The sequence below is a fragment of the Tachysurus vachellii genome, chromosome 17 (assembly GCF_030014155.1).
Source record: "Tachysurus vachellii isolate PV-2020 chromosome 17, HZAU_Pvac_v1, whole genome shotgun sequence".
NCBI classification, from domain to species: Eukaryota; Metazoa; Chordata; class Actinopteri; order Siluriformes; family Bagridae; genus Tachysurus; species Tachysurus vachellii.
Window position 1 is genome coordinate 11938742 of NC_083476.1, and position 16309 is coordinate 11955050.

The window sequence follows — 16309 nt, forward strand, 5'->3', positions numbered from 1 at the left end:
GAATATGTCTGACATGATTGACCTTCTGGCAGGTTCTCACATTTCTGATTTCTGAACATCTCTTGCCTCCTTGGCCATGGAAACGGTCACCTCTCTAAAAAAGACCAGTTTAGCCTCATTACTGAGTTTGGTCATATGACCAGAACTAGGAAAAATCTTGGTGGTCGATTTCCCAATTATGGAATTGTGCTCCTAGGAACATTGAACGCTTTAGCAATTGATATTTTGACACAATTTGATCATGGAAATCTACAGCGAGATCCTTCAATTAACAGTTCAGTTGTTTGTCTTGTGAATTAAAACCTATTAACACAGGTGTGGACCTTTCTAAATCGTGTCCAATCAGTTTTATTTGCTGCAAGTGATCTTCAGACAACTGAAGCAAACAGGATGTACCCGAGCTCAGTTAGGAATGAGTTAGCCAAGGCTCTGAACACTTATCTGTAGTGTATTTTAGTTTTTAATTTGTAATAAATTAAATTTCTAAAAGATTTGAAAACAACGATGTCATTAACACTATGGATTATTATGTGTAGCTCAATATACAAAATATTTAGTAATAGATAATACTACTTGAATGTTTTACTACATCGGTCTGTAACCATATCGTTCGTAGCTATGACTGAATTAAAAATGCAGTCATACAGGATAACAATATATTTTTTAAACGTTAAAAAAAAAGAAAATAACCATTACATTATATACACATATCATTAACATCATGCTGCATTATTTTCTGAGGTTTGCTGGTTGCCTGTGAGCCTCACAATAAAGAACACATACACAAGTGGAGAATGGTCAATGTATTTTCTTTTTTTTTTACTGTTTTAATTTGAAGAGTTTTTGCTTTGATTTTAAAGAATGCATTCACACCACCTTAAAAGATCTGCATATTTAATTTCGGGGATGTCCTGATGCCACATTATCTCCATTGCATCTGTTGTCTTATGCCAAGAATAAACTCACAGAGAACAACTAATCCCCGCTAAACCCAGGGCCAATCGTTGCAAAGGAAGACTGGTTTGATGCCAGATGAAACAGACCTCATGGCACTTTCAGTTTTAGATTCAATCTTTGTTCTGACCAAAAATAGAAAAATGTTGCTGGCAAAATCTCTATCACTATTATCCTAACCATAAACCATTCCTTTATAATCAGATTACAATTAATGTTAATCTCACTATCTACAGTACAGTGTCAGAACAAAAAGGAATTGTCTTTCAGTGCAATGTAGGCCTAGATTTCCTGTAAAAGTTAATCTAGTGAGTGAAATCTAATTTTGTGAATGAAAGTTAACTTAGTGTGTGAAAGTTAATCTAGCAAGTTAAATCTAATATAGCAAGTGAAATCTATTTTAGTTAGTGAAACCTAATCTAGTTAGTGAAATCTAATATAGTGACTGAAATCTAATCTACTGTACTAAGTAAAATCTATTACAGTGGGTGAAATCTAATCTAGAAAGTAAAATCTAATCCAATCTTGTGAGTGAAAGTTATTCTAGTGGGTGAAATCTAAACTAGTGAGTGAACATTAACTTACTGAGTAAAACCTAATCTACTGAGTGAAAGTTAACTTAGTGAATGAGAACTAAACCTCTGAACAAAAGTTGCTGGTAAATGTATATTTAGGTGGTTGCTACAGTATATGGAGCTTTGCGATGTTTGGCTGCTTGAGTAACATCTCAGTCAGATTTTTTGTTTCTTTCTTTATTCAGACCTGGTACTTTAAGACATATATTGCCTCTAATGTGTCTAGGAAAAATCAGCATTAAGCTTTATTTTCACAGTGCTGTGAACAAGCCAATGAGCTGACCTTGCTAGGATATGTCAGGAACACATTTCTAGAGCCAAACCAAATATTTGTCCAAGCCAAGCTCGAGAAGTGTTTGCATCCCAGTAGCTGAAACCACAGACGGGATGCGAATGTGCTTCAGAGGCTCCACATAAACGGATGGATGTGTGAGGACAGTGAAACATGTGGCGTACACAGCTCCTCACTCTGGGAGAGCAGACGGTTTGATCCAGCATGTGCAGATAGAGATGCAAGCCCTCAAGAGCAACTTCCTCTTTGGACTTCCTTCATGGCTTGCTAACGGTTCTCCAGTGACATGACTAGCCTTTTGAAGTCACTTTTAAAAGCACAATTAGTTCCCCTTGTCCAGACAGTACAGTCACTTCTCACCTTTTTAATAAGCCACTCCTAGACCAAGGTTTACCTTTTTTTCTCCCCCATTCTTACTCCACAAGATGCCTAAGTGCTCCCATAAATACCCTGTCACTTGGCTGTGAACATGCCTCACTAAACCCACCCCCCAACCCCCTACGTCTTCTCGAACCGGCTCTCCTGCTACATCTCAAGCCAGTCTGAATGCTGCTTCTGTTCTTTTGATTTTTGATGAATCTGGTGCAACTGAGCCATTAACTTGCCGGATCATAGGAAGTTCAAAAGCTCCATCCAGTGTGTTTCAAAAAAAGCCACCTTTCCTGAACCAGATCCGAAAACTTTCATGATGTCAGTTTTTTTAAGCCTTGACGTGTTAAAGAAAGGGGGGGTCTTGACATACTGTGTCATTAATAATACAATCCCATCTGTTTTGAAATATATTCACTCCATCTGGTACCATTTAGCTTCATAGGAACCTGATGTGGACACCGTTAGGGAGATGGTATGGAGCGCGTTGGTGGCAGGTCAAGACAGGGCACGCCAACGCAGTCGCAAAGAACTCAGGTTTGTATAAAAGACCCTTGATTTAATCACAATCATCACAATCAAGATATTGATTGTTAGTGGCTTGTTCTAATATGTTACCATATCAGCTCATTCACAGGATCCTGCATACTGTAGCAAATGTGCCACATAATCTGATTTTAAATAAGGTCTTGTTCACTTAACTACTATGTATAATCACTGAAATGGTGAAGTTTTCTGTAAGGTGCCGAATAATAAACATTTATGGAAGGAGTCTTCAGCTCTTTTGTGTCCATACAAAAGAGTCTTTTTTTTAACTTGACCTTTTTTATGTCTTATTAATTTCAAAAGGGTGCAATAAAGATGGTGAGTGATAACGGGAACAGACAAGTCATACATAAAATTTAACATTTAACATATTTGAACACTGTCAGTATCACTAAGCCATTATATGCACTATCCCAATTTCACAATAATTACAATAAGTATGTTTATATAATTCCATATGCTATATGGAATACCTTTGTTTATATTTGTACCAAATTTAAGCTAATTAATCTAAGGGTTTGATTGTATTTGTCATTTTTTATTTGGGTTAATTAGCTGCATTGGACTGATGGATTTGCAATTTCCATGAAACAAAGATGGTAAATATATGCACTGTTTGACCAAAAGTATGTGAACACCAAACCATCGCACCTGTATGTTTTATGTCCCATTCCAAAACTAAAGGCATTAATATGTGGTTAGCCCCCACTTTCACTGCTATAACTGCTTCCATTGTTTTGCGAAGGCTTTCTATACGATTTTGGACGTTCTTTATAGGAATGTGTACCCATTCAGTCAAAAGAACATTTGTGACATCGGGCACTGATGTTGGATAAGAAGTTCAGGGCTTTGTGCAAGCCACTTGAGTTCCTTCACACCAAATTCATCAAACCCTGACTTCAACTTGATAAATGATCAATTTCAATTCCATTTTATTTGTATATCTCTTTTAACAAGGGCCAAATCAGCTTTATAGAAATATATAAATTCAGGATATAAGTTATTCATTTAAAATGTTATCCCTAATGAGCAAACAAGAGGTGATGAAGAAAAACTCCCTGAAATGGTATGAGAAAGAAACCTTGAATACTGGAACACTGACTGGTGCAAAAGAAGATTTTATGTACTAGACACTTCAGCACACTCTTTCAGTGACTGTGTGTGGTGTAGCACATTATGGCTGATCTGTTGTTCCTCTGAGAAGCTTTCCATTTAAAAACTACAGTTACTGGGGAAGATTTATCAGAGCAGAACTCTCTCATGGCAAAGGTGGTAACATATGACAGTGCGAAAACTTAAGTCACAAGTCACAGCTCTTCGGTAGGACGCAATATGATACCTAAACTCAATCATTAGGCAGGGTGTACAAATACTTTTAGTTGTAATAGTGTGTGTGTGTGTGTGTGTGAATTTTGTCTTTTTTATTATAATCATGAAAATGAAGAGTTTGAAACATTAAAATTACAAAATAGGAGTTGGAGTTATTTACAATACTGAAATGTGGACCAACGAAACTGGAGGTTGAGTTATTATAAAACTCAAAGGTGAAAAGACAAAATAAGAGACTGTGGAACTGTAAAAACGAGTAGGTGTTAAATAACTCAAATGTGGAACTAGTTAAGTACATTGTATGTAAGAATACTAAAAGGAATATATCAAATAAACCTTTTCCTAATTTTTCAATTACCACAAATTTATTTGATTGGGCAAAACATGTTTCATGTCCAACATTTATTTATTTATTTAAAATTGTGTTGCTTTTACGAAATTTGCTTTTCTGATTAAAAACATTGGATTTGTGGTTTAAAAATAAGATTTTCTTATTTGATTTCTAGACATATTGACATATGGACAATGTAGAGTTATATCTCCTTTATATGCTAGCTAAATTAGCATCGAATCTCCAGTAAAACACTAAAGAAGAGAAATTCAGACATAAACATGTCTTGGTTGATTGACTCCATTTGGGGAAAAGTGGGAAAATGTGTATGTTTCATTTTGGCCAAAAACCTCCAGTATAGCAGACAACAGCATGTAGAATGATGCATGATCTGTTCCACATGAGGGCCTCTATGATCAAATATACAATGACTGCATAGATCTGTCTTTCATTGGCTTGTCTGGATCATTCATACTAAGTGTCTATATACCAAGATCTTAGAATAATAAGGGCTTATCTGAAAAAAAAATCTTATGCTATCTATTGCTAAATGTTATCACTTACATTCTGGCAGATTTAAATAGTCATTCCGTCACTAGCGTCTTTTTTCCTCATGAATTTACAAGACAAAAAAAAGGATCTTGTCATGCTGCCAAGGAAGTGCAAAGCATTGAGTCTTCTGTCTCAGAGACTTGTTCCAGAAACCACTGACACTGGAGACTCCTTACAGACTCCTTACAGACTCTTAAATGTCTTCTTACAGAGTTCAACAATTATTAAACGTAACATCTATCATACAAGTCCATGTAAATGAGCCGTTTTGACAGAAACTATAACTGAGCTGCTGTTCGGGGAAAATGTTACCAATTCTAACCAATCAGAGTCCGGTATTTAACAGGCCTGTGCTTTAAAACTCTATACTTATTTCTAATATTTCTAATATGCTCACTAATTTATTTGTTGTTTCAGAGGCTTACACACTCTCACATTCTCTCATTTATCAAGCAGCCAGAATTCACAAAGCTTTCTTTCGGATATACACAGACATAGTTTTAGAGCTGAGAACATTTGTCAGTTCAAACCCAGTACATAGACGGTCTGCACTAAACTATATGACTGTGTGAAATATGGACCTGTATATGACATGACATTTTTAATGGTTAGGGTCAGTGGAGGGAAGTGTAATTACTTCCTTTGTAAAATGTGTCATGGCAGAAAAAAGGCTTTTTTTTTTTACTTTTTTTGTTATTTCAGAAGTAATAACTCTCATTTAAAATTCAAACGTTGCTTTACTTGTTTTAAAAAGGGTATGCGGTTAAAGCAGAAAGTGTTATTGAACAGAGATTTACAAAGGCGAATAAAACTTACAACTCATTTTAGATCATATTAGGGCTGACAGTTTTTAGGTCATCTTTGTATTCTCAAATATTTATTTAATCTCGAATTTATAATTGATTTGACTCTTATTTTTGTATTGGGTCCTATGACTATATAAACATATATTAAATCACCATTAAATCAGAGGAGATGAAAAAAATAAAACAAAACTTGGTCTCATCTTAAAAAATTCTTATTTAATCAAACACATTTTTCATACAAGAAACTATTTCTTCCGACAGACAGTTGTTTGATGATTGAACACAACTGTCCCCTGAAAGGTCCCGCATGCACACTTCGAACTGTCTTTTAGCAAAAATAGGTAGAGCTGGACAATTTCTGCTTGGAAGGATACATGGAACTCATTTCTGGGCTCAAAAAACATAAACTTATATAAATGATCATTTTAGAATACTGTATGTGCTTCAACTGGCTCCTACACTATCAGTATTTGCAATAATGTTTATCAATAATATAAGAAAAAAAAACATGTAGGACAAAATGACCACACCGCCACCTAGTGTATATACACTGTAGGTATCGCTGTGACTTCATTCTATTAAAGAGCAGTTTCATAATGTAAAATAAAAATGAAACAACATGAATAGTCAGTACCTTTTCCATCCTCAATGTAAAATTAAAATGTATAAAAAAAAGTGAAACACAATGAGAAACATTTTAGGGAAAAATCGGAAAAGTAAAAAAAAAAGGTACTATAATTGGATATCAGGATATTTCTCTGGATGAGAGCAATCATGAGTAGCTACAAAAAAGCAGACACTTTTAGTGTAAAAACCTTCAGGTGTTTAGGTGATAGTAAGATGTGAAGAAATTTCACCTTTCAGCACGACAACGACCCAAACATTAAACCCAAAAACACAAAGTATTAATCAAAAAAAGATCCATGATTTTAAATGAACTAGCCAGAGTCCAGTCCTGAATCCAACAGTGGGGTGAACAGAAGCAGACTGTGCACAGTATATGAACTTATACTTTGATGGGTGTAGAATGTTATTGCATGAAAGAGTGGAAAATATTGCCTAGAAAATACTGAGTATTGAATAAAATCAAAGTATTCCCTTTAGCAAAGTATTAGTTTAGGGATGTACACAATTATGCAACCATTAGTTTTGGACCTGAAAGGAAGTCGTGTGCTACAAACATTTCAGTATGAGCAGATCTGATTTGATTTCCTGGTTTTTGGCTGCAGCAGCTGCTCTGAACCTATAAACCACGCTACTGGCGACTGAAGTATAAGGCTGACCTTACCAGGAATTCAGCCTGGCACCACATCTGAGTAGAAAACCAGCCAATTTGTGGATTTTTACACATGCATAATGAACACAACAGGTCAGTATGTGCCTGAAGGCATGGCCATGCCATTTTTTTACTAACCAAAAGGAAATGACATTCAGGTAATATACTATACAATACTGGCAAATATTACAATTTCTTCTCCAGCAATGCCTAAAAGAAATCTGAGAGCAGCATATTACAGGAGATATGAAAAGCACTTCAGGCCTGAGCTGCTGGAGCCTTGACTCACTGCTATTCACCATTATTGATAGTCTGCTGCCTCGGGCTACAGGCAAACACATGGGTCCTATTGTGGTAATTGGTCTTCCTGGAAAGACTTAGTTGTAAAAGGTCTGACTATGAGTATTGCAGAATCATCACACAGGTAACAGAGAGAAACACCGAACCCCAGCAAATTATTACCATTTCAAACTAATTACATCATTAAAATAACGGTTCTTCTTGATACACATCCTTTCAAATGAACACTGTTTGTAATGGTAACAAAAATGCTAAAATACCAAGACTAAAAACTCAACAAAGCGCTTTCTTGATAATCATTAAACAAACTTTTAGATTAGATTTCAAAGTAAAAAGTTTAAAAGGTCAACTAAAAGTAAAACTTCTTATTCATAAAAATGTAATTTGTTTACTTTAGTATTTCCTTAATAGTTATTTCACTGTAAACACATTTATGAATATTTATTTTTAGTTTGTATGAATGAAATTAAGAAATGCATGACAGCAGTTTATTTATGTAAAATTGCCCATTTTCTGTACACAAAAAATACACAAACAGCATGAAAAGAAATCCCACTAAATTTGTTAGATTTATAGGTTAATCGATTAAATTAAATTAATAATCAAGTTGGTTGTAACTATTAGGATTTGAAAAGCAAAAAAATTTTGTATTATTACTAAATCATAAAATGATTAAATCAGATTAATTTATTTATACATATTTTATATAAAAAATTACATAGTAAACATATTGTATAGTGCCAGTGATATTACAAGTTGTCTAAAAAGTCAGGACCTAATGAGAGTAAAACTACATATGCTACCTATACAATCACTAAGAAGTCACTTTATAAGGAAAGCTCCTGTTTCTCTCAAAACTGCATCATGTAGTTCCTGCAAGTTTTTCAGGTGCACTTTCATACTTTTATTCTGTCACATCCCAAATATTCAGATCTAGTGACTGGGAAGACCACTGAATAACACTGAACTCATCGTCATGTTCATTAATAGATGATGTTTGCTTTGAGACATGGTGTATTATCATGCAGGAAGCAGCCATTAGATGATGGTAAATTGTGGCCATGATGGGATGCATATCGTCAGCTACAATACTCTTGGCTGTAGTGCTCAGAGATGATTGATTGGCATTAACAGTCCATAGTATGCCAGGAAACATTCTCCATACCATGACACCACCTCCACCGTTCACATAAGGAAAGTCGTGTCGATTCTGCTACATTCTGCCCTTTTTGTCTGTGTGCCTCAGCATTAATCAAGATTCAGCCCAGGCTATGTATTTCGTGTCAACTGAACGGTTGTGATGAGTCTGACTGGATGTGAGTTAATACTAGATGTATGAAATTTCCAGGAGATAAACATTTACAGAAACTGGCACCAACAATCATGCCAGAGTAAAAATCAGGTTGTGAACACATGAGAAAACACACAAACACACACAGAATTTTCATTGAAGACACATGAACAAATTCATAGCAGTTTTATTAACTAGTAGAAACACATGCCAGAACAACTTCAAAAACATATTACATATTACAAAAGCTGAAAAAAAAAGCAAAAACACAAACACACAAAATACACTGCCAATCATGGAGGAATAATGAGATAGAACAGAATTTGAAGTCCTCCAAACCTCTTGCCTGGGATAATTTGGTGTTTTTTCTGTTTTCACACACCTGATCTGACTCATCAGATAGTAAACACACCCTGGAGTTAGAATGGAGTTGGTGTGTGTGTGGAGCAGGAAAAGAAGCAGTAATGTATGCAGGACAGGACTGCAGACTAGAGAGCCAGAAAAAAAAAAAAGACAGCAACCTTTAAGACCAATCGGGACAGTTGTGCTTTTGTGCTAGTAACAAGAAGGTTGCGAGTTTAAATCCCAGGACTGCTTGGATTGTCCTCTTTCACACTGTCTTTTGGGACTAGCTACAAAGCATTAACAACACTATATAGGACAGAACGGTTATCCTCATAAAATATTAAATATTAAAAGTTTTTACTGCACGTGTTTAATGTTTATATAATAGCATCATGTCTGTGATAACATTTACTAAATTAATAAGGATTACCTTTGTATATTTCTCATCAATAATTATAACTACAAATTCATACATTAATCTCCTAGTCTCTCTTTAAAGACCATTATTTTAATTATGATGTTACTTAACTAAGTAAACTTCTACTCATATTGCCTTAATAATACTACCTACTGTTAATATTTAAGTGGAGGATGGCTGCACCCAGTTTAGTCACTGCTAATATAGATGCTAGACTCAGTCAATGTGGCGAAAGTGTTCGAAAGTGTAATATAATCTTCTATGTTAGCTAAAGTAGCTTGTGTAAATTTTGTAATGTTAATATTTGTTAGCTTTACTGTCAAATGGCACCAGATTGATATTGGGTTCTGCTTGGTCCTGGATTTGAACTCTCAACCTTCTGAGCGCTGGGAGCTGTAGAAAACAAAAAAGCTACCGTGTGCTGAATGTTTGAAAAGCACTTGCCCCAGTGTCATTATTGACCCTGTGATGCAGGTTTACATATCTATACGAATAAAAAAAAAGTTACAATATTAAAACTTAATACTGAAAAAATCGTCTATACCAATTAACTGACATGCAGCTAGTGTGTACTTCAAAATACTGCAGAGACACATGCACATCCACTGTTCAGTCTGGTTTAAATAAACGTGACAAGACAAACAGCACTTCCTAACAGGCCGTACAAATTAGCACAGGCACATGGACACAGAGATTTTATGTCCTGGTTAGCAGGGACTCCAGCTGGCATTGAAATCAGGACTGGAGAGGGAAATTGCTGTGTTTGTTCCATAGGCATTTCTGTCAAAGCTACACTGGTGCTAAAGCCTCCTACAGCACTAAGCAACATTCTGTCATAAGCATCCATCTGCTAGCACCAATATAAATCTTATCTTCCTGTACATACCATTTCCACATCCCTACCTTTATCACAGTCTGCCACTAGTAAACCTCACAGCACTTGCTAATCAGCTTGATATTTAACTAGATACACTGCAGAAAATGCTACTGAATATCTGTGATGGTTACTAACCTGGTAACATACTGTGATGTTTACTAGCTAGCAAGGACAACACCCTACAATTATCTAGCTACCATAATCCTATTTGTGTTGCTAGCAGGTCATATTGATAGTGTGTCATGTCTCAAATTCTCAAATTGAAATCACTGGGTATAGAAAATGGACCACAACAATTCCAGACAATTTATTCAACTCCACACAGCTAAGAGAAAGTGTCAGAAGGAGCCTTTAGTGCTCTTAGGACAGACCTGACAAGAATGAACTTGATAAATATAGCTAGCTTAAGGGTAGCTAAACCTATAAATCAGATTTTGTCCATTAGCTAGCTATATTAAGCAAATAAATGCCTAATTTCTTTGCTGAGTAACTACTAAGTGTCATTCATATGCATTATGTCCAGTGTGTAGTGTAATTAGATATTTTAGTGTAAATTTGCTTGCTCTCAATGTTTGTGTTTTTATTAATACTGTCATGCTACATTAGAAGTGAAGATTACAGACATTTATACAGATATTATTTAAAAATAACTGCCAGAGTAGCTGCTGTTAGTTATGTAGCTATTGTTAGCATTGATGATTATGAATATTAATGAATAAAACTTAAAAGGTTTGTTAACTGGCTAACGCTAACATTGAATATTATGTACATTTATCAACGTGACTTAAAAATCCCGTCAGGTTAGCTGATGTTTGGTAAACGCTTATTTTTTGAAGTGAAAATAATGAAAAGTAACTTATTTATCCTTAATTACTTTGGCAGAAATCCTGTCAAATTAGCTAGCTGTGATGATGAAAAGTTACGAATCTTTCGAAACATATCAGTTTAGCTCCTATTACTTCTTTAGCTGTTAGCTCATTATTTATATAGCTACTGTAAGCAAATAGGTATCATGAACATTTCTGAACAGCTGGGTAGGTTCTGCTGATTTCTGAGTACCAGGAGATGATATTAAATGAATAAAATAAATAATAACAGGAAAAGTATTCCTAGTTCTAATAAAATAAGCAGCACTGGTGACTAGCAAGTTAATGGTAGTGTCCATTCTCTGTTTCAGATGAAAGTTTCTGAACACAGTTCAGACGATTTCTCAGATGGAAACGTAGTTTTTTGTTTCTCCCTCACCATCAAGCCACTTTTTCTTTCTTCTTTCACTTTTTTTTTTTTTACTTTGCACCAGATGGATAGCTTCTGAGATGTTAGCTCTGACACTAGCCCTCTACTCAATATGAGAAAAATAAAATGACTTGCACACAGACACAGTTTTGCTTCATGAGAAGCTGTCTGTCTGTCTGTCACTCTAGAAATTTATCAGGCCATTTACACACTTTGTTAGATAATGAATAATTCATAACTTCATTATGAGCAAATTTGCATTATTTTGAATCAAGGACAAACAGCTACAGTGCCAAGTTTCTAGCACATGCTCATGCTGGTTTTGCCAAGAGACAAACAACCAGGGGTGAAGCTTAGATCAAATCTAATCAGCCAATAACACATCGCCACAATAGTTTAGCTAACTTTACCAAATGTTGCTATTTATTATTTCTAAGTTCTTAGCCTGCTAGTCTGATGTTAGATTAATCAAATAGCTGGCTAACAGTGATGTGCTACACTTTAGTAGCTTGCTAGTTTAGCTAAAGCTGCTAGAATTATATTGTGTGAAGAAACAGTACTTTGTGAACATTGAGGTATATGAGTGAAAAGGAAAAACATTAATATCATTGGCTGATTAATATAACCTAAGCTCCGCCCTGTTCACAATTCAGTTCTCTGCTGTATTTCAAACACCACAAATATGCAGACTGAAGTAACAAATCTTTGCTGATACTTTGCTGATATTCTCGGATTCATAATGTATTAATGCACACAAATATTTAATAATTTTTTTCATATACTGTTCATTCGATTACAAGATAACATGTATACTATGTATTAATGAGTGTAATATCACCGCTTCATTCTTTATTTGATTGTCTGATACGGTCAAAAGCAAGTGCTTGCTAATACAAAAAAAAAAAAAAAAATGTGGAAAAAAAATTATGTAACACATCATACTTCATTTTTCCCCCAGAGATGTAAGAAGGACTGAAGGCTCCATTTAATCCAGACATATTCTCAATACATGTGCAAGTATCCTTATATCACTATTATTTAGTCAGACTCTTGAACACATTAGCAACGTCATTTTTCTTCTGATGGTATTTTACACATCACCAGAATTTGTTTCAGAGCCTTTTGTACATCTTCATCCATCTGACCCTGAAATATACAAAAAAGGTTAATGAGGTTAAATTTGAGCTGTGAGCAGGTTCATGACTAAATAAGCTCAAATTCAGGCAATGTCAGGCAATTCAGTCCCTGGAACCATGAGGCTAAAGTAGCTAACAAGTAACGAAAACCTATGACCTACATCATCTCAGTCAGACCTACTGATTTGGTGTCTTCACTATAAGGCATTATTTATACAGTAAACATGAATTTAAAAAAAATTAAGGCAACCGTAGCTCCACCTTTCTTTCTTAGCACACAGTTGTCTGTCACTTCACACTACACTTCTATAAATGACAAGAATTTTTTTTTACATAGCTATTTAGTAGCATTTTTTGCTTTCATAGAAAACTAGTATCTCAAACTAGCATTTATTATATGTAAACTGGCAAGACTGATGGGTGATTTTCACTTCAAAAATGATGGATGAAATCTTGAACGTAACACACTACCTAACCTTGTTTTGTTGCTAAACTGCAAAACAGAAACAATTTCCCCTTTCAAATAGCAAATTTGCACCTCAAACACTAGCATTAGCTACAACATGAGATGGATGATAAAAATCTAGAGATCAAATGTGAAGAGTTTTAATAGTCATTTTCTTCTTAAACTGCTTTTTAAACAAATTACTTCTTCTGATCGATACGATATGGTGAGTTGTGTGCAATGAAGTATTTCAGACATGTCTCGCCTTTGCTACTCTAAGAGTAATACTGTGTTGTGTTCATTTTTGGTTTAACTGTTCCTTTTATAAAGGAATGAAATGAGTACAAACCTGAACAGCATAGAGGAGATGCATTCTGTAGACAGAAACAATTTCATGGTGCCTCTTTTTCGACTCCTAAAACAGAAATGGCGAATTTTCATATCATTCTATCATAAACATACACATTATATATACATACATATATATATATACACATATATACATGTATACATACATGTATATATATATATATATATATATATATATATATATATATATACATACATATATACATGTATACATACATGTATACATACATATACACACAGATATATATATATATATATATATATATATATATATATATATATATATATATATATATATATATATATATATATATATATATATATATATACACACACACACACACGGCGAAAAGGAAATTTTCATATCATTCTATCATATACATACATACTGTACATACTAGGGCTGCACGATTAAGGGAAAATGTCATATTGCGATTATTGAGGTCAATATTGCGACTGTGATATGATAAACAAATGGTATCATGACTCAACGTGCTTGGTTCTCAAGGAAAATGCACACACAGATTACTGATAATGTTGAAATTTGTATTTCTCAATTCAAATTAGCAACAACAAACAAATGCAAAATGTTTTCAAATTAAAATATTTTTACAAAAGAACATCTTTGCATTACTGCTAAATTACAGCTTAAATTAAAGTACAGCTAAATATAATAAATAGAACAAAGTATTTTCTATTTTCATGAAAATAAGATATTTTGAACATTCTGTCCAAACAGGGATATTTTACCTGGACGTAACATTTTTGTATAAACGTTCAAAAAGGAATTTGGATATAAATGTGTGGTTCAAACCACTAAAACTATTGTTGGTCATTTACAAAAACAAAGCAACAAACTGTTACTTCCAAATCCTCTTTCTAAAAAGCTCTACTTATCACTTGAGAGGTTCTTTGCCAAAAAAACAAGCATATCCACCATGTCTGGTTTCAGACAGGTGCGATGATTCGATACAACATTACCACTAGTGCTAAAAGCTCTCTCTGATTCAGAGCTTGTTGCTTGTATGCACAGATATTTCTGCGAAGATCTTTCATATGGCGCAACACTCTCAAACACATCTGTAATTGTGGTTTGTTCTTTTTGTTCAGTTGTTTCTTTACTAATCTGGGCTTTTAACTTCATGCATTCATCATACTTTTCTCTGTGCTGTTTCAGGTGCTGATATAAGTTTGCCGTGTTGCCACGTGATGTAGCAACTTTATTTTTACAAATTCTACACAGTACCTCTCTCTGCTCAGTGTCGGATATCTTATAGCCAAATTATCGCCATATAACAGAGTTAGCATTTTTTCTGGCCACCAGTTCAGTGTCCGTCTGCTCGGCATCCATCTTCACCCGTTCCGCGCTGCACTCCGGAAAAAGTCACGACATGACCATACGCGCCACACGTGCCACTGCCTAAACTGAAACTCACTGGTCTTTTTTTTTTATAAGGCCATCCTTAAAAATATTTTGGTTTGCAGTAACAGTTCAAAATAAATAAACAAACAAATAAATAAATAAATAAATAAATAAATAATAAGGTAGGTAGGTAGGTCTATATTTTTTTTTCAAGTTTCAATGTAAAAAAAAGTACAATTTTGGTGATGGTGATTACGTAGGTATGACTTTAAACAAATTAGCATCTCGTGACGTCACTGACTGGGTCTTCATCCCGTGCCTTCGGGCGCATCATTGCAAACCTTATTTTGATGCTTATTTTAGATGTATTATGGTGCCCGAACCGTTAATATTATTTTATTGCTTTTGTATTAGTTGTTTGAAGAGTAAAAAAAAAAAAAAGGTCGGTCTTAACGCAAATTTACAACCGGCAAGTTGGTCGGACTTGAGTCGGTCCTAAATTGACAGGGTCGGTCGGGTTACGGCAAACAAGAATATTTTAAGGATGGCCTTAGCGGATAGCGGTGTAGTGTATGAAATAGGCAAACAGCTTTCAGAGAGAATGGGTTGTCATGTCCACACATGCATTTATTTATTTCATAAAATCGCAGCATTTTGCGTCATATAATCGCACAGGCTTGATATCGCGATTGCGATATGATTAATCGTGCAGCACTAATACATACATACATACATACATATACACACACACACAGACACATACTGTATATACAGTACATACACACATACTTGATGGTCTGGAGTAGTTTTTTTCCAAAACTTTCTGAGGTATGTGAAAAAACATTCTACATAAAATCCTTTATTTGTTTAATTCAATTCGAATTTTCTGTCAAAAACAATTCATCATGCACAGTAAGATATGCAGTTCAATGCATTTTCTGACAGTTAAAAGGATAAAAACAGACTACAAATAGGATTACAACAAAAATAGATCTCAGCTACAGTTAAGTGAGGAGAAAAATATATCAAAAATATAGAATATGAATGCAGAATATGAAATACAATCTGCCTTATATGGGTTAAGTGCAAAGAGATTTACTTTTATGGAAATATATTCTTTGTTGATGAGATTCAGAGGTAATTTCATTATGAGACGCTGTTTAACTTGCATATTGATTCCTATCATATCATACAAACGTATTTCCTTCTATACTGAAGTCTCTGATGTTTTGTTAATACAAAGTGAGGTAAGAGAAGTCTTTAACTCACAGCCAGTTGGTACTGCAGCTGTTTGATCTGCTGCTGGAGAGAATCAACCTGCTGGTTCTGCTGTCTGCTTTTCGGACTACTTGTTGTGTACGAGAGTTGGGACAAGCTGTTCAGGGCCTCCTTCAACTTCCCCACCTCTTTTGACAGATCATCGATCTTAAATAATGGAAAACACACTACAAATGAGCAGAAAATACTTTAGAAGCCTCTACCGGTGTAGTCTAGGTTTC

The 16309-nt window shown here is 34.6% G+C and overlaps 1 protein-coding gene across 1 annotated transcript in view; it reads right to left on the minus strand.

Moving 5' to 3' along the window:
* Positions 1–8791: 8791 nt before the first annotated feature.
* rai14 (retinoic acid induced 14) overlaps positions 8792–16309 on the minus strand; it is a 61216-nt gene continuing 53698 nt past the window's right edge. Inside the window, exons 16-18 of the mRNA XM_060890541.1 lie at positions 16080–16235; positions 13428–13493; positions 8792–12643 (exon numbers count right to left, since the gene is read on the minus strand). Coding sequence (XP_060746524.1) covers positions 12566–12643; positions 13428–13493; positions 16080–16235 — 300 coding nt within the window. The 3' untranslated portion in view covers positions 8792–12565. The remainder of the gene's footprint in view (positions 12644–13427; positions 13494–16079; positions 16236–16309) is intronic.